Source organism: Thunnus thynnus, chromosome 19, assembly GCF_963924715.1.
Source record: "Thunnus thynnus chromosome 19, fThuThy2.1, whole genome shotgun sequence".
Taxonomy (NCBI): Eukaryota; Metazoa; Chordata; class Actinopteri; order Scombriformes; family Scombridae; genus Thunnus; species Thunnus thynnus.
The window spans coordinates 12,118,601-12,140,358 of record NC_089535.1 but is presented as its reverse complement, the minus strand read 5'-3'; the positions used below and the strand labels follow the sequence as shown (position 1 = coordinate 12,140,358).

At 39.5% G+C, this 21,758-nt stretch overlaps 1 protein-coding gene across 1 annotated transcript in view; it reads right to left on the bottom strand.

Annotated features, from left to right (window-relative positions):
- Positions 1-6,746: 6,746 nt before the first annotated feature.
- Positions 6,747-21,758, bottom strand: part of dym (dymeclin) — a 51,275-nt gene continuing 36,263 nt past the window's right edge. Inside the window, exons 15-17 of the mRNA XM_067573854.1 lie at positions 20,008-20,190; positions 17,599-17,712; positions 6,747-8,300 (exon numbers count right to left, since the gene is read on the bottom strand). Coding sequence (XP_067429955.1) covers positions 8,151-8,300; positions 17,599-17,712; positions 20,008-20,190 — 447 coding nt within the window. The 3' untranslated portion in view covers positions 6,747-8,150. The remainder of the gene's footprint in view (positions 8,301-17,598; positions 17,713-20,007; positions 20,191-21,758) is intronic.

Here is a 21,758-nt window from a genome sequence, read left to right as displayed (position 1 = left end):
AGCACATTTTTTATGTATAAGCTGGGGAGCACATCTTATAAGATCTCCAATTCTGAGGCTTCCTGAACAGCCAATTTCAGCTACAAGGAGGGTTAAATTATTAATCAAAAAAGCAAAATACAAAATCAAAAAGCAATTAAAACCCTAAACATACAAACAAATCAGTCCACATGCTGTCTACTCATATTTAAGCTTTTTATTTCAGACTAACATACAGGCACAATCTCTTCCCTGTAGGTACAAAAAAACAAAATAGACAAACTGAATGACAATGAATGAAACTACTGTAGGTCTGTTGAATATTTACTGTATATGAATGGCCAAAAACATGAGGCAAATTAGCATCATACTGTCACACAGAATCAGCTAAAGGAATGTAAATGTTTTTGTCCTGAGCGGTGGTTCCCAGCGTGGAGGTCGGGACCCCGCCAAGGGGTTGCAAGAAAAATCTGAAAGGTGATTAATAATGCAAAGGAAAGTTCAGAAAATTATGACTTTTCTCCAACATTCCTTTCATAAATCTACAAAACAGTGGATAGTTTTACCTCTTGAAGCCAAATCAAACAAGCAGAGAGCTTTTTGGTTGAACCGCTCACAACTCATAGACGTTTACAACCTGTGAGAGGGACTCATGAGAAGACCCTGCTTAGCTTTAAAGCCAGACTGTGCCTTTATGAAAGAAGAAATAACACAATCTTCCTCTTACACATGAAAAGTTGAATTCATAAGCAATAAAACACACCCTTGCTCAATTTAACACCACTAAAGGGTTTTGCTGCTACAGTCTGACTTGGTCTGGTATGACCAATGCTAATGGTGGCTAATATTAGCTCATGTTAGCTAACGATATTGCTGTGGAAGTGACATCTACTTGTGCTACTATTGCACGATTATCTTTTACAAGTCACACATGATCTGTTTTTTATTGTTTCATCTTTGGTAAAACAAAAAGTAAACACAGTAGATCAATTCAGGAGACGTTGTTGTTTACTTTTTGAGAAAGTTTTCTGCAACTTAATGCGCTGAGAGATGAGACGACTTAATCCGAAGCAATAAGTTTTTTTAATTATTCTTTCAGGAGTTCAGCATCTTTCCAAATATTAATTTTCACTGATTAAATTTGACACTTCCAACATCTATAACAAGTCTACAGATGTAGATTTTAAAATGGAAGTCATAAGTCAATAAAATTTAACACATATAAAGTTCAAAATTTCACCTTCAGCTCAGTATGTAGTTCTGTTATGTGAATAGAAACATATCACAATAGATAACAGTCCGTCAATGTCAATTCATAATCACTTTTAATCGATCCAAACTTTTCAAATAGATCATGCCTATACCCCCCTCATACGTTACATTTACGTACTTTATAAAAATTAATATGTAGCTGGCCATCACAAGCAGTTATAAGGTGTATTTAAGTGACTGGCTGAAACCTTCTACCAGTCTTCACTGATGTTTTCCTTCCAGTATAAAGCAGCTTTCATGTGAGAAGTATTACATTCATGTCTCCCTCTCTGCAACATTTTTTTTGCATCGTAACGAGAATCAAAATCAAAACCTTGTTTTACCTTTGATTTCACCAGTACAGAATTGTCCTCAGGGGTACTTGATATGTGCAGTACATGACATTGTTGATGAAAAAAAAAAAAAAAAAAAAAAAAATACATGTGCTTAAGTTTTCCCAGTCTGCAGGTGATCAAAGAGGTTTTCTCTTATTAAAATGGTTTTGTTAAAACATAATTTCAGTGTTTTCCAGAGTTGTCTGAGGAAAGTTTTACTGTCTTTACCCATGAGTGCTGTAGAGCAGGTCATTCTGCATTCACATTCCTTAAGTGGGGTTTTGTTCTGGGATTCAATTTGTGACATTTTATCGAAGTAGCTGGAGGCCTCAATGACCCACTTCTCTTTATAGGCCATTAGTGTGAAACGATTTTGACGATCTGCACACATTTAATTTTCTACATACGAGAAAATCAGTGAGTGTGGTCGTCCAGCTGTCGCTCGTACAGACCAAGATACCTAAATAGCTACTGGTAAGACTGTCATGAAACGAGGTCTGGATATTCATGGTCCCCACAGAATGATACCAGTGTTTTTAGTGACCTCTTGAACATCTCCTGGATTCACCGTTATGCCAAAATATCCACTTGTACACAAGGAAAATAAAAATAGACCAGGCATGATATTCAATGTTCCCATGTGTTATGTCTCAAAGACATAATCAATTACTGTTTAAGCTTTCTGAATAATAACATCTTTAGTGTGTTGTTAGTTCAGTCCAACACTTTTTTAATATGGTGTATGAGATGGGACCTAAAATGTCCTGATAGTGTTAAAAAAAAAAGTCATTATAAATCTTTACCTGTCTAATTAAAGTCATTAAAGTAGCAGTCTCTGGGAGTAATTTGGTTCCCCTTTGTATAGCGAACATTAAAGTTTTTGTGAATGTTTTTATGGCTTTTGTATTTTCATCATATTACATTCATGGCTTTAAAACAATTTCGATGCCAGCATGCTCACATTGACAATGTTAACATGCTGACGTCAAACAGGTTTAATGTTTACCATGTTCAACATCTTAGTTTAGCATGTTAGCATGCTAATATTTGCTAATTAGCACTGAACACACAGTACAGTTGAGGCTGATGGGAATGTAGTTTTGCAGGTATTTGGTCATCAAGTACTTTGCACATTTAGATTTTGATCTGATGATGGTGCTAGATGAAAAGTCAAGGGATCACCAGAGTTATTTTAATTCACTCAGAGCAGCAGTATGAATTAAAAAATATTATTTAATCTAAGTAAGACTTTTACCTGGATGAATTAAGGAAAATGAAACAAAAAATGAACGCCTGTCCCTGATGTCACAGCAATTGATCCAATAGTTGTTGAGATATTTCACTCAAACCACAAGTGTCAACCTTATGGTGCCACTGCAGAAAAAGTCACATCATGAATGTCTAAAAAATCTACAAACATTTCCATCCCTATACCTACGCCGCTAGTGTTGCTAAAAATGACCTCTTAACCCCTTTTCTTGTCTTAGACAGCTTATCTTGTGATGTGTTAAGTAGCTCCATGTTAAAAGGTCAATGACCGCTGACCTAGAAAGGATAATTTGAGCCAAGTAATTCCTCAAAAATAGACGCTTGAACCAGTCTAAAACATAAACATGACGAAAGCCAGTACAGATATATGTACTGATGTTACCTTTTTGTATTTCCTAAGGTGAGGTGACCCGATACTGTTCACTCACTGTAACCTGTGACTACCAAACACAGGTTATCTGATATCTCGCAGACATCAAGAGCATGATACCGTCTGTCTGTCTCTTCTTTATATCTCTGTGAAATTTGGTTTTGTTTTTTTCCCATTGACGCTCCAGTGCGTAACTGTAGTATTCAACCAGTGAAAAACTGTTGTCATTCCACTGGAGACTTGTAGGGAAGAATGACACAAAATGAAACTGAGTGTTATCTGTTTTTGTGTCTGTTTACGTCAGTGGTGGAAGAGGTACTTAGATCCTTTCTATATAAGTACCAAAACAGTAATGTAAAAATACTCCATTACAAGTAAACATCCTAAATGTACTACTTCAGTAAAAGTACATAAGTGTTAGCAGCAAAATGTACTTAAAGTATTGCAGTAAAAGTAGTGGTTTGATCCGTCTGACTGATATATTATTATAGATGACATCATTAGATACTTAATACTGAAACCAGATAAATCTGAGGGGTCGTGAGATGATGGGAGAATGAGTGGGAGAGGAAATCTGTTTCCAGTTTTTTTTCTCTAATCTTTGATTTTTGGTGAAATATTGAGTCATTTGAACATTTATTGAAATGAAACCATGTGAGAAGTTTAGAGGGAAAAATCACTATTTGGTAGAGCTGTTAACAACTGATAGACATCTGAAATGTGACCCTGACTACACACTGCTATTTATAAGACGTCAAAAGCCAAAAAGGTTGGTTTCGTCTTTAACAATATGTTGTATTTTAAAAGCTTGTTATATTATCTATTGTGTCAAATCTTCATCTGAACAGTAACTAAAGCTGTCAAATAAATGTAGTGGAGTAGAAAGTACAATATTTCCCTCTGAAATGTAGTGGAGTGGAAGTATAAGGTAGCATAAAATGGAAAGTACCCACAATTGTACTTAAGTACAGTACTTGAGTAAATGTACTTACCACCACTGGTTTACTTTATATTTACATCTCACTCTCATTGCTGTTCTCATGCTGTAAGCAAGCTTCCCCCTTGCTGTGACCCAATCCTAAAACCGTTGAGCCTAACGACCTTCCGTCGTTACCGTGGTAATCTGTCATATTAATGAGTTCTGTGTCACTAGGGGCAACCAGTAGTTAGTACAGAGCCACTTCAGCAAACTGGTCTCCAGTGCCCTACTTTTTTTACATCACTCAATACATGCAGCTCTGGGTTTGACCTCTGTTTCTGGGGCCACGCTGCACTGCTGCGCTGCTACACTGCGACGCATTGTCACATAGACCTTGAGGAAAATGTAGCAGCCTCTAAAAAACATAAACTACCCATCCCAGAATCCCACGCTCCATCCATCTTCCCGCTGTCACCTGAAACGGGAGCCCATGGTAAGGTGACCCCCAGTGCCATAAAGGAACAAGGAGGGCCATGTCACTTTGTGAAAACCTCCGCTCAACCATCTGGCGTTGCGATAATAGAGCAGGAAGCAGGTGAGAGTCGGTGCATAGAGAGAAAGAAAGCGTCAGTCTGAATAGCTTGTACACGAGCACGCGGTCTCACTGTAACTTACCAATGACCCTGCGTTGAAAATGGGCCATTCTTTACATCAAATTACTTCCATTATATTGTCCTTGAGAATGGGAGAATTTCAGGCATGAAAATCAATACAATAGAGACGAAAGGCATGAAATTCTCTGGGGAAGTGGGAGATCCAGTGACACAGTGGGTGCCATTGTGCCATAAACTTTTCCCCCCGAAGTGGTTTCATGCCTGTGTTTCTGCTGCCTCTGCAGCTATGACCACAACAGTCGACAATAAGACATGAGAGACATACTCACTGCTAAAGTTTATTAATATTCTGTGATGCAGATATAAGGCATTGTACTATAAGCCAAGGAAGACCTGATGAAGTCCAAAAAAAATAAAATATTCCCAGCTATACTCTTATTATCTGGGTGAAATAACAGAATTGTCTCGGCCTGCAGAAATCAATGTCACAATCTTCCAGAAAACCTCAATGAATAAAATATACAGAGAGAAGCCGTCTACAGCATCGGTTCCCAACCAGGAGTTTGTGAGATAAATCTAAAGGCTCAAGAGATGATTAATAATCTATGACAGAAAAAATATTCTCCTGCACATATGATAAACTTTTTCAGAGTTTTGTTTTTACTGTTAAATACTGGATAGTTTCACCTTGTCGAGCCTCGAAAAAGTTTTCAACAAATCTGGTTGAACTGCTTGAAACTTATTGACATAATACAGCCACAAGGGTCACAAAAAGACATTAATTATCTGTCTGTATGCCAAATATATAGCTACAGCCAGCAGCTGGTTAGCTTAGTTTACCATAAACACTGAAAAGAGTTAGCAGCTAGCCTCGCTTTGTAGGTAAGGTAAAAAAAATCTGCCTGCTCAGCCAGCGCCTCTCAAGCTTACTAATTATATTATTATATATTGTTTGTTTAATTCATACAAATCTAATTTGAGTGTAATAATGACAAGTTGTTATTTTACGATGGTATATAAAGATAGACTAGCGAGGTGTGACGTCACCCATTGGTTTGCATTGGAGCCTGTTTGAAGCACAGAGCTGCAGTTTACGGTCGGTGCCATCTTTACCGTTCGGAGTCAGGACCTTCCAAATAAGGAGTGTGTGAGCAAACTGTCAATCACAGCTTTCAATCAACACCCTCATAGCAGGCATCAAAGCTACTGTAAGTCTTCAAATCTTATTAACGGAGCAACGATTTCCAAAATGACCACCAGCACACATATTAGAGGGCCTGAACTTAGCGATTGAGACCATAATGACTCATTGAAAAAAAGTATTTCTTGAGAGAAGTTGATGCTTTTTGAATGGGAATCAATTGGAATCAGGGATTGTTTGGAGCCAGCATCTAGCTGCCGTCGGTGGTGTTGCACTTTAAGGTACTTCTGCATTGACTTCAGCCTAAAGCCGTGCTAGCTTCATGGAGTCTCTGCCTGGTAAGCTCACTGTGATGACAAGACTCCAAGAATTCAATCTGTAAAACCACAAATTTTTATGCTTTGGTTTTTTGCATGAATTAAACAAATTACATATAATGTGTTAATGCAGAAGGGCTGATTGACTGTTTCCCAGTTTCATGCTAAACTAAGCTAATAATCTCCTGGTATCAGTCTTCTCATCTAACTCTTGGCAAGAAAGCGAATGTATATCTCCCCAAACTATTCATTTAAAGGATCACAAGCAGAAAAAGGTTGGAAACCAGTACATAGCATCCCGGTGCGCTCATATTACTGGGTGCTGTGGGAGAGAGTTTGCCTCAGTAATAAGAGGAGGCAGAATTATACAGTGAATAGATTGAAATATTCAGTAGTATGTTAAGTTCTTGACTGACATCTCCTGTGCTCTCCAACTGAAATAATCTATGTGTCAATGAAACAACTTTATTATTTTATAGTGACAATATACTCCCCTTTTATGTCTACAGTCATTCTTTTTCATTTTGCTTAATAACCATGTGACACTTAGGTTGCTTTGATGTAATATTTTTATTTAAACTCCTATTTTCAAAGTAATATTTGCCACAAAATGACAGCTGTTGTCATATTATATGTAATAATATAAAGCCAGTTTCCCACCTGGAAAGAATTAAAGAATAGTACCACTGTTTCTCTTTCATTAGTAGTAGATATTTCATTACTACTACCATCTACATTTGGAGGGGCTGAATATAAAAAAAAAAAACAATATACATGAAAATAAATAATTTTATACAAAGTCTCTAGTTAAACATGCAAATAAAGTGACAAATTAAAGAGACAGTTGTAATTATGCACAGTACAACAGGAGATTTAATGACTAGTTGAAGTACTTGCCTTGGGTTACCATCAGGAAAAAAAATGGAAACGACAAAGACGGGGTAAAGTCAAATAAATGGGCTGGAAGCTTCAGTGAAATCACATGTATCAGAGTGATGTGGACTGCTAATATTATCCAGGGACTGAAATTAAGCATTAATTAAACTATAATTCAATGTGGGTTATTGGAGGTGGACATCAAGCAATACTGGTGGGTTCATATCTGAAGCCCCCAAGATATTACGACAAAACAGAAGACTTTCTGTTGGTGATCAGCTCGATTTCTCTGACTTGTTTTAAACTTAATTTCACACAAATCTTTTATACAAACTCTTTGTATTCAGAGAACAATATGTGGTCAAAATAAAAAGCTAATTTATGAGATAATCATATCTAAAAGTCAATATTTTACAGGATATTCGTGAGACGTATGCTGCGTTTTCCAAAAATGTGGCTTGCCTTGAATATTACATTGGTGCTATTTCTTAGCATTCAGTGCAGCTGTAAATAAACGTTCACCAGAGCAGTGTAACACTTAGGTGTATATGTTTTAATTGACCTTTTCTTTGTAAGCAAGAAAAAAAAAAAACAACCGTGGGATTATCCATCGCCAGTGTCCTGAGCCCCTCACAATAACAGAAGGTTTTACAGAAGAGATGTAACGCAGCATGTGCTGTGGGATCAGGTCAATCTGCTCCCATGTTAAATAGGCAATTCACTACAGGACTGACTATACATGAGTGGGCGCTACTGTGTGAACTGTTAACCAGCACAGACGAAGCTTCACAGTGTAGAAGCAGAGGGATTATTATGATATGAGGAAGAGGAAGAGGGGGGGAAAGAAGAGGTTGTGCTGCATAAAATGGAAAAAAAAGAAACACCGTTCTGTACAAGGTTGAGGCACTTTCAAAGCAGCGTGCACATACTATAAAGGGTAATGCGCACACACACGCACACACACAAACACACACACCCCCATACACACACACACACACACACACTCACGCGCTGTCAGTCTCTTTTTTTTTTCTATACTGAACGGGGATGAAGACACACAGTCCACTGCAGCAGATGTTTCAGCCAGAGTCCATGCTGAAGAGCTCGATGCCATGCGGGCTCCAGTGGAGGCCGACTCCAGAATTGAAGACCAGGGACCAGACGTAGGGGATGAAGAAATCCTCCGGCTGGTCTTCCTCCACGTACTTAAACTTAAGCTCCGGGAACTTCTGTTGACACATGAGAAGAGAAAAAGAGATGCAAGGAAAACTGTTAGGATGAAAAAGGGATTCAAAAAAAAGACCGTAGGCAGATTTGGCCTCAAATTCAATCATGATGTAAACAGTAATTGCAGAACTTTGTGACTGAAGTGTAAAATAAAATTGTCCTTAAAGGGGACGTATCATGCACATTTCTAGGTCTATATTTTTGTTCTGGGGCTCTACTGGGAAATCTTTGCATGATTTACACTTCAAAAAACTCCTTATTTATCTTATACTGGCTCTCTATGCAGCCCCTCAGTTCAGCCTCTGTCTGAAACAGGCCGTTTTAGCTCCTGTCTCTTTAAGGCCCGCCTCCCGATGAGCCAACTCTGTTCTGATTGGTTAGCTTCCGGAAACTGCTTCTCAGCTGACAGGAGGCTACATCAACAAACCGTGAAACAAACTACAGTAGTTGGATTTCATTACTTTTTCCCCTCACTCTTAATTTGAAATGTCAATTTCTCAAATACATCCGTACATGTTCAAGCTGATCCGAAATATGAGAGAGGACAACGCAAACAACCCACGGAAAAATCTTAGCAACAAAGGATACGGAACAGACAGCCATTTATGGACATACGCTGATATCAGCTTGTTGGCGAGTAGAAAAAAAAACAACGTTCAGAGCAGGTTAGAAGTTTGTGTTTTTGACTTGCAGCAACTTTGACCATGTTTAACATAGACATCCGACATCATAACAGTATATAAATAACAGAAAACCACAAAAAACAGAATAGGTCCCCTTAAAAATTCAAGCAAATGTTGGACACCGACTAATTCAGGTGCAAATGTCTGAACATAGGGTAAAAAACAGAAAGCACAGAGACAATTTCACACCTCCTGCCACATTGGATATTTATAAAGCGCTGTGACCAAGAGAATGACATTTCTCTCACATGGATGGAGGCTATAGGTGCTTCTATACAGGTAGGTTAACTTGTTCAGGCTTCTCAGTAATCACTCTTCATCGGGTACAGTAGCTCTCCGGCAGATGTAATTCCATCCGACTGTGGGGTAAAATTGCTTACAGCTGCCTGCGGGACAGGTATCACTCTGTGGTCCGACCGCTGACCTCTTAAAGGGCTGCCTAATGTGCTAACGTCACCTCCTGACCCAAGCAGTTGACTGGATATCGACAGCTACTGTCTGGCAAATGAAACAGACAGCAGAGTCACTTGTGACTTGTTCATAAAATAGCCACAGAGAAATGAGAAAATAGCTCCATTACAGACCTGACCTCAATTCATAACAAGTAAATACATAAAGAACAAAAGATAATCTGATAAAAATGAAACCAAACATAGAAAGAAGCGTGTCGTTTTACAGAGCGGTCTGTCAGCCATTGTGACCTTATTGTTTAGGTCTGTGGAGAAGTGCTGAGTAACACGATTACCTGGTAACAGCCACTAGACTCAAGACTCAAGCTTCAGCTTGTCTTGACACGGCTTGTTAATGGACAAAACACTCACTGAGCTGGACCGAGAGATGTTATAAGTTCATACTGCAGGTTGTCAGTGAGATTATGTCAGAGGCTGATCAACAGGGGAAAAAAAGGAGAAAACAAACATATTGTGGTTGTGGATGTGTTCTCTACTGTCTTCTGCATATTTCAGATGTTGTATATATGAATTTTATACCTGAGTTTAGTCAATTAAGCCAATCAACAGAAAATAAATCAGCTATATTTTGATAAACAATTTTGTTTCATTGGTTCCAGCTTCTCAAATGTGAGGATTTGATGGTTTTCTATGTCTTATGATATAAAATTAAATTTCTGTGGGTTTTAGGCTATTTATGTCACCATTTTAAGACATTTAATGCACCAAAAATTTCAATTATAAATATATAAAATAATCGTTAGTTGCAGCTCTAATTAATTTCATAATATATGTTGTTTCACTCTGTTTTTAGGATGTCTTTTTAACACACAGCCTTCCACATTAACTACTGTTATTTATTACTGTTGATCAATGAACATGTCAATCAAACTAATGAAATAAAACAAATAAAACAAAAGAGTCCAAGTTTCAGCACATTTAGGACAACTTAACATTTAAGAAAACACAAGTCCAGAATCCATCATTTGATTTAATAATAAATGTCTTAAACGTAAACAAGATACTGAACTCCTCTCTGACACAGCGACATAAGAAATACTGGATGTGCAAGTCTCCCGAAACCCGCTAGAAGCATTACACAAGCCCACCGACCAGACCTGACCCACCTAACAGCAGGTAGGTAAAAGAAGAAGAGCATCAATAATACAACGGTACCTCATTATATTCTCCTGTCTACACACGCATGTATATACGCACACGCAGCCAGTAATCAGTCTGCAGTGAAAGACAGACGCAGAGGGCCTTTATGTGGCGGTTGCAGTCCGGTCTATTGAGTCCCGGCTGGCTCTATTCACAGCCACACTATCGGTATCATAATGACACAGACAAGAGGGGGGCTACGGGGTCACAGGCCATATGCCAGGCTACTGAGGCTAGACCACACACCAGTGCCATTGTGATGGCTAGACACAATGCAGGAGCTGTATTATCTGGCTGGTATTTGTGTGTAGGTGACTGTCTCGTAGACAAGCTTACCAACTCATCAAATGTTCATACGACACTGACGGCGACGGTTACTCAACCCAGGCTCACTTTCGCTTGTAATATAATATCGTTTTTAATTTTTAATTTTAAGACGGAATCTTTTTTTTTTTTGTTTTTATTTAGCGGCTTTTGCTGATCACAGAGCAGAAACAAAAACAAAACAGAAGGTTAGTTGAGTTGATTAATAACTTGCAATAATTATCATGATATATGAAACATAGCCAATTATGATAATGAGGTCATTGAGATAATTAAAGCATTAATCAGCAAACACTGCTATGTCAACATACTTTCAAGCAACACGTGTGGTATTAATATCATTGAAGCATTAGGGAATCTAATTTTCCATTCATTAATGTGCAAATATATGTAAAAATGCTCCAAAAGCTAATCACATCATCTATACGGGGAACATGTGGTGTAAGCAGTATTGTCATGTAAGTTATTGTTTTCATAAGAACATGTCTGTAGACGTTATACGCCGCTGTGGAAATAAAAAGGTTTCCATCAAGGCAGAACAGTAAAAGATCAGTTTATTGTGACTAAATATGAGGAGCACTTCATCATAACCCGTGAATGCTGCTTTCACAGTTTACAGGAACAGGTAGGGAAAAAAAATAGAGCACGGATAAGCATTTTTCCTAAAATGATAAAAGCTGTTAGTGTAGTGTTACATCAGTATAACAGGCAGTACATAATCTGACAAGCTGTGGAGAGACTGAGAAGTGAGTAAAAATGATGCATCTTGTGCCACTAAAACAAACATCTTTTATCTAAGAGAGAGATTCTTGACAAAAATGCCCACTGGAGAAGAAAATTATGAAACTAAATGACAGCGATATACAGTCTCCCTGTGCACATCCAGATATGTTCACAAGAACACAAAATGAGAAAAAAAAAAAAGAAAAATTATCCTTGTATCACAGTGGCAAACGTTTTTTCTCCTGTGTCTATATTAGAGGGAGCACCGAGGGATTTGGTGCTTAGGGAAGTCTTGGATATCACTACATGCTTCACAGAAAGAATGTCCCTTCCAGGCTCCAGTGCTTTCTTGGAAATATCAGTCAGGACTGCCACATCCTGTCCCCAATATTATCTTGGTCCCTTATTCTGTCCATACTGCAGCTTCCTCTCTGTACATATCTCCTCTGGCACTCTGTTGCCGTCTCTCTCTCTCTTTCTCTCCCTCCCACCCTCCTCTGTTTTGCTCTCAGTCTGGCAGCTGTCTGGGCCCACTTGGCCCAGGCTCATATCAGTTAGTTATGGGTCCTGGCGGGTCAGGCCCTCGCCCCTGAACACAGACTGACTGGCTGGCCTCATATCTTCACTCAGGACTCAGTGTTCCTTTCCCTCCTCTGCACGCTGCCGTGCTGTCAGAGCTCAGCCAGACAGAGAAGAATGCAGCTAGGGAGCAAATATGAACTGAACACACACACACACACACACACACGTACACACACAAATGTGCACTTACACGCAGGTACACACACAAACATTGAAAGGTCATCTTTCCAAAAAAAAAAAAAAAAAGCTACTGTATTAATCTTTCATATAAGTTCATGGTCACGAGGAGTCCTACTCAGAATTCAGTGTTTTTAGCAACACTAGCGGGGTGGCTCTGTGGTTGTAAATGTCAGTCTGCAGGTCGGTCGACTGTTTTGGTCCAGACTGAAATATTTCAACAACTATTGGGTGAATTGACATGACATTTTGTAAAGACATTCACGGTCCCCAGAGGATGAACCCTAATGACTTATGATGCAGTGACTTTTCCTCTAGCGCCACTAGTAGGTCAAAGTTTTCACTTATCCTGTGAAATATCTCAACGTCTAGTTGATGAACTAGCACAAACATTTACACATTCATTGTGCAAAGTGGATGGATCCTTTGCTGATCCCCTGACTTTTACTCTAGCATCCCCATGAGGTTCACATTTCTGTGTCAAGTCTAAGTTAAGAGATGACTCAACAACTATTCAATGGATTGCCATGAAACTTGGATCAGGCATTCATGTGCCCCTCAGGATGATTTGTAATAACTTTGGTGATCCTCTGACTTTTCATTGAGAATTTTTCATCAGTATTTTGGTTTATGAACTTACAAAACTAATGCTTAACTTTGCTAATTAGCAAATGTTAGCATGCTAACATGCTAAACTAAGATGGTGAACATGGTAAACATTATACCTGCTAAACATCAGCATGTTAGCATCCTGATGTTAGCATTTAGCTCAAAGCACTGCTGTACCTCAGAACAGCTTCAACATTATATGTTTTGACGATTCAGTTTTTAATGCTTCTTGTGAGTCCACACTGAATCAGTGAATCACCCCTTCAACACATTATATCATTGTAAAGAAAGGGCTTGTAGTAGTCATTCAATTTAATGATAACTACTAGTAATTTCAGGCCATATTTACATTAATGTGGATACATGTGAAATATATATTTATGTCGTCCTTTCAGATAAATTTCACTGTTTTCACTTCTTGTCCATTCTTCCAAATCACTTGAAGTGGTCATTGTAATATTTACACTGGCAATTCAACATGATGGTATGGATGAAGCGGTTTATCTTTATTAGTGCTGAAGCGATTAGTCAATTAATTGATTACTTGATGAACACTACATTAACCAACAATTTCAGTGATTGATTAACTGTTTAAGTCATTAATCAGGCAAAAGTAACATTTCCTGTTTCCAGCTTATCAAATGTGATGATTTTGTCTGTTTTATATGTATGTAAATTTAACATATTTGTTTTTTTTTTACTGTTGTTTGGACAAAATGCAGCTCTAATTTTCATGAGATATTTCTTTCTTTACTTTGTCGTCTTATATAATGTTAATACAACTCACATTCTGCAATCCTGTTCAAGTATTTCTAAGACTAGAGACTAGAGGCTTCTAATTATATCTATTATTGTGTTCTAGTAACCCTAAAATATTTATTAGACCACAAAGTAACCATATTATAACTTCAAAAACCTTGTTAACCCAAAGTCTGCCAAGCCAGATCTGTCTTAAACCCTCGTCTGGAGATTGGTTATAATGTTGAACAAATCAAACCATCTCAAACTTGGGTTTATCTGAAGTAAGGCTAGAATTAACAATTATTTTCATTATTTATTAATTTGTTGACCTTTTCCATTTAATTGATTGATAATATAGTATATAAAACAGTGAAAATGTGCTTGTTTACTCACAATACAGAAGCTGGGACCAGTGACTTTTTCCTTGATAAATTACTTGTTGATTCATTTTCTGTTGATCAACCGATTAATCGGCTAATTGCTTCACAACTAATCTGAACCCTAAAGTTACTGCGTTGATCTTAAAGATGTTTGAGAGTGAGAAAACCTTAATGTGTGGGAAAGTAGGGTTGACCCGGCCATCAGACCTACAAAAGGCCCAGGTACTGACTGAGTAACAGCTGGTTTGCTCCCCCCACCCCCTCCGTCCTGAGGAGCCAGAGAGTCTGTGGGCTATCGCTGCTCAATAAGGCAGATTTCAGCTGGTCAGGCTAAACAACACATTCCTCAGGCACTGCCCATGAGAGCCACTCAGCCTCACACACCCTGAAACAACACACACATACACAAAGAACGAAAGAGAGAGACGGTTGAGTGACGAGGCACTGAGGGTCGTCCCTGGGGTATTTACCACCTTCTTTTAACCCTTTTTTTTTCAGTTGGGAGCTCATTTGCATGTCTACGTCTTTGTGTAAACGCCTTTAAGTAAACAGGCTTTTTTTGTAGTCTTGTGTCTACAATGTATCCCTCACCTAAAACAACATGGTTCTGTTCTGTTCTATTTACTTTACAACTGTCAGCCCCACCACCCCCACAAAAAAAAACAGATTTCAAGGCAGCAAATTTAAGCAGCTTCCACTCAAAAGAGGAAAAATATGGAAGTTCGGTTTCCATTTGAAAATAATAATATTTTCATGTTGTTTTAGTGAGACTGCTCTGTCCGCGCAATAACATGCAAAAACAATAGGAAAATGTCTTCTTCCTCATCTTTCAGTTGTCTGTCCATTAAACTCATCATCAGACAAAACTCAGTTATTCTGTTTGGACTTAGTTTAAACTTATTTTATCTCTCAATAGGTGATTATATTGTGTTTCAGTATAGATGAACACATAATTTAGTTTATACATATTTTTGTTTCTGTTGTCAGACAATCGTTGCTTAAGTAATCTGGTCAAGACTCATGCATGTTACCCGCTGATCAAGGCTAACAGTAAATCCTGTGATACTGCAATGAGCCTGTCAACCATAGACTGTGTATCAAAATGGATGAAGTGAAGTGAGACGTCACCCGTTGGTTAGTATTGGAGCCAGTTTGAAGCCCAGAGTTTCTGCTTTAGGTTGGGTCAATCTTTTCTGTTTGGAGCCAGGACGTTCCAGATAAGGAGTGTAGGGTGTATACTTGGGCTAACGTTAGCTACTTTAGCTATATTGTGCTAACAGGGCAGGTATCATAATCAAGTGATGTTAAACTTACAGAAATATTGCAACAATAGTCTGACTCAGTCTCAGAGCCTTGGAAAGCAGCTGGTGGGCCAACTGTCGATCACAACTGTCAATCAACGCCCACGCGGCGGACATCAAAGCCTGCTATGAGTCGTCAAATCTCATTAACGGAGCAATAACTTCCAAAATGACCGCCAGCATATTATTATTATTATTAGAGGGCTCGAATATAATGATTGAGAGCATAATGAGTTGTTGAAAAAAATATTGATTTAATATTTCTAGAGAGAATTTGATGCTTTTTGGAGCAGGGATTGTTGGGAGCCAGCATCTAGCGGCTGTCGTCGGTGTTGCGCTTTCAGTTTCTTCCGCATCGGCTTCAGCCTCAAGCTGTGGTAGTTGCTGCTTGCTGTCATCTCACTGTTGTATGTTAGGAGATGGAGAGATCGCTTCATTACATTACAGCTACAGTGTCTGTACCGCCATTCACCATTCTTTCATCCACACTACTACACAACACTGGTGTTTTCAGATTTATCCTCTCGGGAGAGGTTTATCAAACTGCTCTTCTGTCTTTGGGTGAGAATACTGGATCAGTGCAGACAGAAGGCCAAAAAGGAAAAGAAGCTAATTAGTGCAGACATGGCTGCAATTTCAGGAATTCAGATTTCCAAACAAAACTGGTAACGCATTGACACATGTTGTGCTACTATTATGTAACTGGTGTTTTTTAGAAAGGAACAAAAATATGTTGTTTATTTACGATATATAAATGGAATGATATAATTTATTTGTTGATTATCCATTTCTCCTTTCCTTACATCTCTTTCTAGTCAGCCCTCTCCTTGCCTGCACAACTGATTGAGACACCAATACTCCCTCTAAGAGCTTTTACTGAGTAATTACCAACTTTATCGATGATTCCACACAACATTAATCCAAGCTATGGATTTTCGCATTGGGGGCTGAATAGTAGAATGAGCTCATAAGATGAAGGGATGCGAGAGGTGGAGAGACAGCTGTTTGTTTGAGCGATGGTACCATCAAACGGCTGGGACTTCTCCCTGAGGAGACATTGCCCAGATATTCTCTTCACTTCACGTCACCCTGTGGAACTGGAAAGCACTCAGATGTAGGAGAGTCAATGTGAGTATCAAGAACACTTTCACAGAGAAACAAAGACTGGCACACATGGTTGCACACTCATCAAAACACAAACACACACACACACACACACACAGTTACACGTCTCAACACAGGAACGGTCATCTGCAAACACACACAGATGGAGAGGAATGACACACACACACCACAGCTGGCTGCATGAGCGTGCGCTACAGGTACAGCGCCATCGCTGAAGGACGTGGCAGGGTTATCCACATGGCTCCATGTGTAATTCTACGGCTATACGGTCGATCGCTACATTAGCGCTCCGAGGCGCTGACAGAGGGAGAGAGACAGAGAGAGCACACGGACTCGTGGCCACGCACCATCCCTCTTCCACATTGGCCAGCAAGACAAATGCCTTGCAGCCAGCCGCCAAGTATAGAACATGAAACACATGATGAAACATGCAATTAAGAGCTTCGGTGCTGGTGAGGAGCGGAGTAGGGAGACCGCTGGTTACATATTTCCTCACTGATTAATGGAGGAGCACTGGGAGGGGCAGGGGTTAGCGATCCCGCCAGGAGTGTTGGGAGTGTTGGGTAACGAGGCGCAGTGGCAGATTTATGTCCCCCCCCACCCTTCCCCTCGATCTTATGTGCCCATGACAAAGTGCCCCCTAGCCCCCCATCCCATCTCCTTGAAATGTCATTACATGTTCGCTTGTAGCAGGCCAGCGGAGATGGAATGAAGACGGGCATTAATGCTAATGAGAATTGGGCTTTGGCCTTTTGTCTCATGTCCCAATGGCTCTTTCCATCTTCCCCTCGCCCCAGTCCATATCCCTATCCCATACCTCTCCCTCTTTCACCTGTTCAGACAAAACTCATTTTCTTTTCCTCACTTCCCGGCAACCAATCGGCAGTACCTCACAGCCTTTGACAACACACTGTACTCTCTACACATGCATCTCCATGTCCAATATGTACCACTTCTTTGTTCTTTAGCCGGTCTCATGTTTCACTATTCCTCGTCTCCATGTAGTGCGTCTGTCTGTCTGTGTGTGTGTGTGTTTGTGATTTACCTTCAGTCTGTCCGTGGGCAGGGCCTGGGCTCCTTTCATGATGACCTCCTGAACCCTCTCAACTGACAGGTCACTTCCAGCCTGCTCCAGACGCTGACTGAAGAATCCAATCACCTAAATGTCACATGAGAGAGAAACACTTACATTTGGTCTGATAGACATGATTTGTAATGAAAACTGTTTTTGTAAGGGGTGAAACATAATGAATGAATATGAATTTGGTTGGTGCTATTTTGCGTTACATTTTCTATTATTTATAGCTAAAGTAGACACGGGTGGGCTAATATCATAGGACAACACTGGATTATCATAAATATATTGGTATTAACGTTTATGTTGGCTTCCAAATGTGTATATGATTTTATTTATAGTTAATATTTGAACTAGTTTAATATCAATGATGTCTACAGTTGAAAATGTTATATTTACAGTTACTGTCATCTCAGACAATTAGGTTTTTAGCAATATGCCTGACTAAATAAAGGCTTTTAATACAACTTCTCTCCTTGCTCTGCCCAAACGTTTTCTTTTCAGTTCTGAGTTTTTTAATCTTCAAGAGGACCTGGATTTCCTGCTTGTGAAACTGAGTAAGCAAATTGGCCTCTCTATCTTTACTCAAACATATCTTAATCACAAAACAAAAAAGAATACCTGCTGATATATTTAGTTATTGGTCTCAAAAATCCAGTATCGGTCTGGGCTCTAGTCTAAATCTTTCACCATTAAATCCTGTTCCGTTCCTAAAGACGCTGGATCTCATGCCATCTTGATCTCATTGAAGCTTAATATCAATTCCCAGTTCTGTCATGGAGCCCTTTGACTCGTCTAATCCCAGTGTTTGGAGCTGTCACACTGAGATTGCAGCAGCCACACCCTATATGATGACACTGGATGCAATATGGAGATCTAAAGTTGGTACAAAATGACATCATACCACATATAGAGGGCTTTATTCTGTAAACATTAACACTGGTTAAAGTTCCAACCTGTTCAAAACATTAAGTGACAGAGAAATCGCTGTTTAATCTATATAGCTAGCTTGTTATGATCTGTTTGCTTTGAGACAACATTTTGCTACTGGCATCAACAGCCAACAAGACAAATTCATGGGCTCTCATGTTTCCTAGCAACAGTATAATTGCTCCAAAAAATGCATCTATACTATGCAGTGATACATACTGTATAGCATCATTAATAAGCCAAAACCAGGCTTAATGAGACTGATTGACAATCTTTGCAAATAAAAGTTGAGGCAATGGTTGTAAAACTGCACAACTTGTGTTTTTATAGATGCTACAAACACTGGCTTGGATAATATGCCTGTAGGCTACATACTCAGTAAACACATACATGAAGTATTTCAGATTACAAACTCACCATAGGGTTTGAGCATGTTTCAACCCACTTAAAATAAGCACTTCACTGGAGCTCAAATTATCTGATGCCTCCTGGGTTTAAGCCCCAACAAGAGATCAAGGAAAGTGTATTTTGCATTTCCACCGCTGTGCTAGGTTCCTCCCTGGAGAAATAATATTTGAATATTTGATAATTAAAAACTCTGTATTACTAATTCTTTTTAATGCTCTTTTTTGTCAAACCAACAGTGAAAAATGCATCTACAGGCAATGTTTTCTCTGCTCACGCTCTGTGGCTGCTTTAGAGAATTCAAACACACCAGAGCCCTGCATGAGCAGTGTGTGTGTGTGTGTGTGTGTGTGTCTACATCTATCTAATACTAATCTCTTCATTAACTCTGAAGGCCTCCCATATGGGGTTAATTTAGAGGAGCAAAAAAGCAGGCCCCTCATCCTGAATCTCATGCTCACACACACAGATTTGCAAGCACAGGGAAGGCTTCGGAGAATAGCCTTAGGGAGGCTGACTTAACTGAGGGATTCTAGCAAGCATGCTTCCCCTCATACTTATGGATAACAGCAAAGCTCATGGCAACGTATGCAGCAACCCCCATCACTCACACATACACACACACACACGCCAAAGGGAGACTGGAGCCTGCCAGCTTCCTTTCCTCCTCTACATGACTAATACAGCTTTGAATGACAGTTTTCTCTTGCGCTGTCCCTTCCTCCCCCATACACCAAACACTCTCAATGAATATTTGACACAGAGCCTCTCGACACAAGGGGACTGATTAATTTATCAATACTACTTAAGCTCACAGAGCTCAGCATGCTGTACAGTCCAACTGCACAGTATGTTAACAATGCAGCTCCCCTATGTTCCCGCACTGCCTGGATTTTCGAAACTTTCAAAGCAGATGCAGAGGATATGCGGAGGAAAAATCTGTATAACCTTGATCTGTGGCGTAATCACCGCAAATCAGCCAACACCATGAGGTTTTTAAAAAGGCTCCCAGGTCCAAGCTTCTCTCAGTTCAAGCAGACTGACCGTGTCCAGGTTCTGCATGATGTCCTGGAAGGAAGGGTGTGTCCTGAACTGCTCGAAGAGCTCCCTCTTGTAGAGCAGCGCGTACACCAGGTTGGGGTTGTGGTGGAGAGAGTTGCACAGGCAAGAGTTGATGATTTCCAGCATCATGCGGATCACCTCCTCAATCACATTCAGGTCCTGGGCCTGGGGGAGAGGGAGGATGTAAAGGTTAATTGGTTTCCCACTACACTGGTTTCACTTATAATGGTGTTTTCAAATGATTTCTTCCTAATAGATTGATCAGCGGGGGGGAACAGAAAGGTGAAAGAAATGTCAGAAGGAGAGAGAAAAAGGAGGAAAGAACGATGTTGTTACTAAGTTGTCAGCCAAGGTGACCTTGTATGTCACAGATCAAGTCATGTCGCAGTATGTTTCCTGTGGGCAAAGACAACTGTCGCAAGGGACAGGTGACAGTATGCGGGAAAGATGGAGGGGAAAGACAGGGGGGCTGGAAGGCTGACATGATGAGTTATTTCAAAAGTTATTCACACAAAGTAGACTTGTGACAGTGAAAGGCAGGAACTTTCATGCAGAGTGTGTTGTAGTTAAAAGAGTTCAAGCTCAAATAATAGCTCAAAGAGTTAAATGAGAAGATCTTCCACTAGCAGGTGGTTAGCTTAGCTTAGCACAAAGACTGGAAACAGCTAGCCTGGTTCTGTCCAGCAGTAACAAAACCCACCAAACAGAACTTCCAAAGCCCTGACCAGTCCGCAACATAACACTGTAAAACACGATTTAGTTTTAGTACAGATTGAACCAAATAAGCTCTAACATGTTAAATGGGTGAGCTTTAAAGGGGCTTGTAGAGTGGATTTTGGTTATTGGACAGATTAGGTAGCCATCTCCCAGTTTCCAGTCTTTACCATATTCATATTTACCACACAGATATGAGAGTCGTATCAATGTTCTCATCTAACTTTTGGCAAGAAAGCGAATAATTTACAGAAATGCATTTCCCAGTTCACATTCTCCGTCTCACCTCAGGAACCAAATTTCTGACCAAAACCATGTAATTTGAGCTGAACACAGGCCTGCTTGGATCCAGTTTGGTATTAGATATATTGACGCACATACCCGACACTCACAGCAATAGAACGGGACCCCAACCCCACCTGATCAGAGTCAATATAATTTAGATCCTGGGAACCGAGTAGACCTGTTAAGACGTCCTGTTTTAAGAAGTCTAAACTAATAAGAACAGTCAGCAGAATACACTGAGGTACCAGTACTAAAATCCAAAGCAATACAACAGCCATTCATTAAAATCTTACATTTGTGAAACTCAGTTTTGAAGGTGCTACAAAACCTTTAGCTCGTACTGCCAGTGGTAGCTCTTAAAATAGTTAACCTACAGGTCTTTATTATAATGTACTATATTATTATTTAAGTTTTGGTAGTTCCAAAAGTCACTCTTATTATTAATACGGAAAATCTAAGACAAGGTATGCCAAGATCTAATCGGATCATCTCCTCTACATGGGAAACCTGCATAGAGATTCTGTCATGCATTGTTCTGTAGTAACTGTGTTCACAATAATGTGTCTACACAGACAGACAGATAGACAGACGCCACCATGACGAGATAACGTCCCACATGGCCTGTTCGGTGGTGGCAAAGAAAGAAAACTGCGGAGAGACTGTGAAAATGAATAATCTTTAAAGAGATAAAAACCAGGCGACATGAATTGGCAACTACAGTTCAAGAGATGATG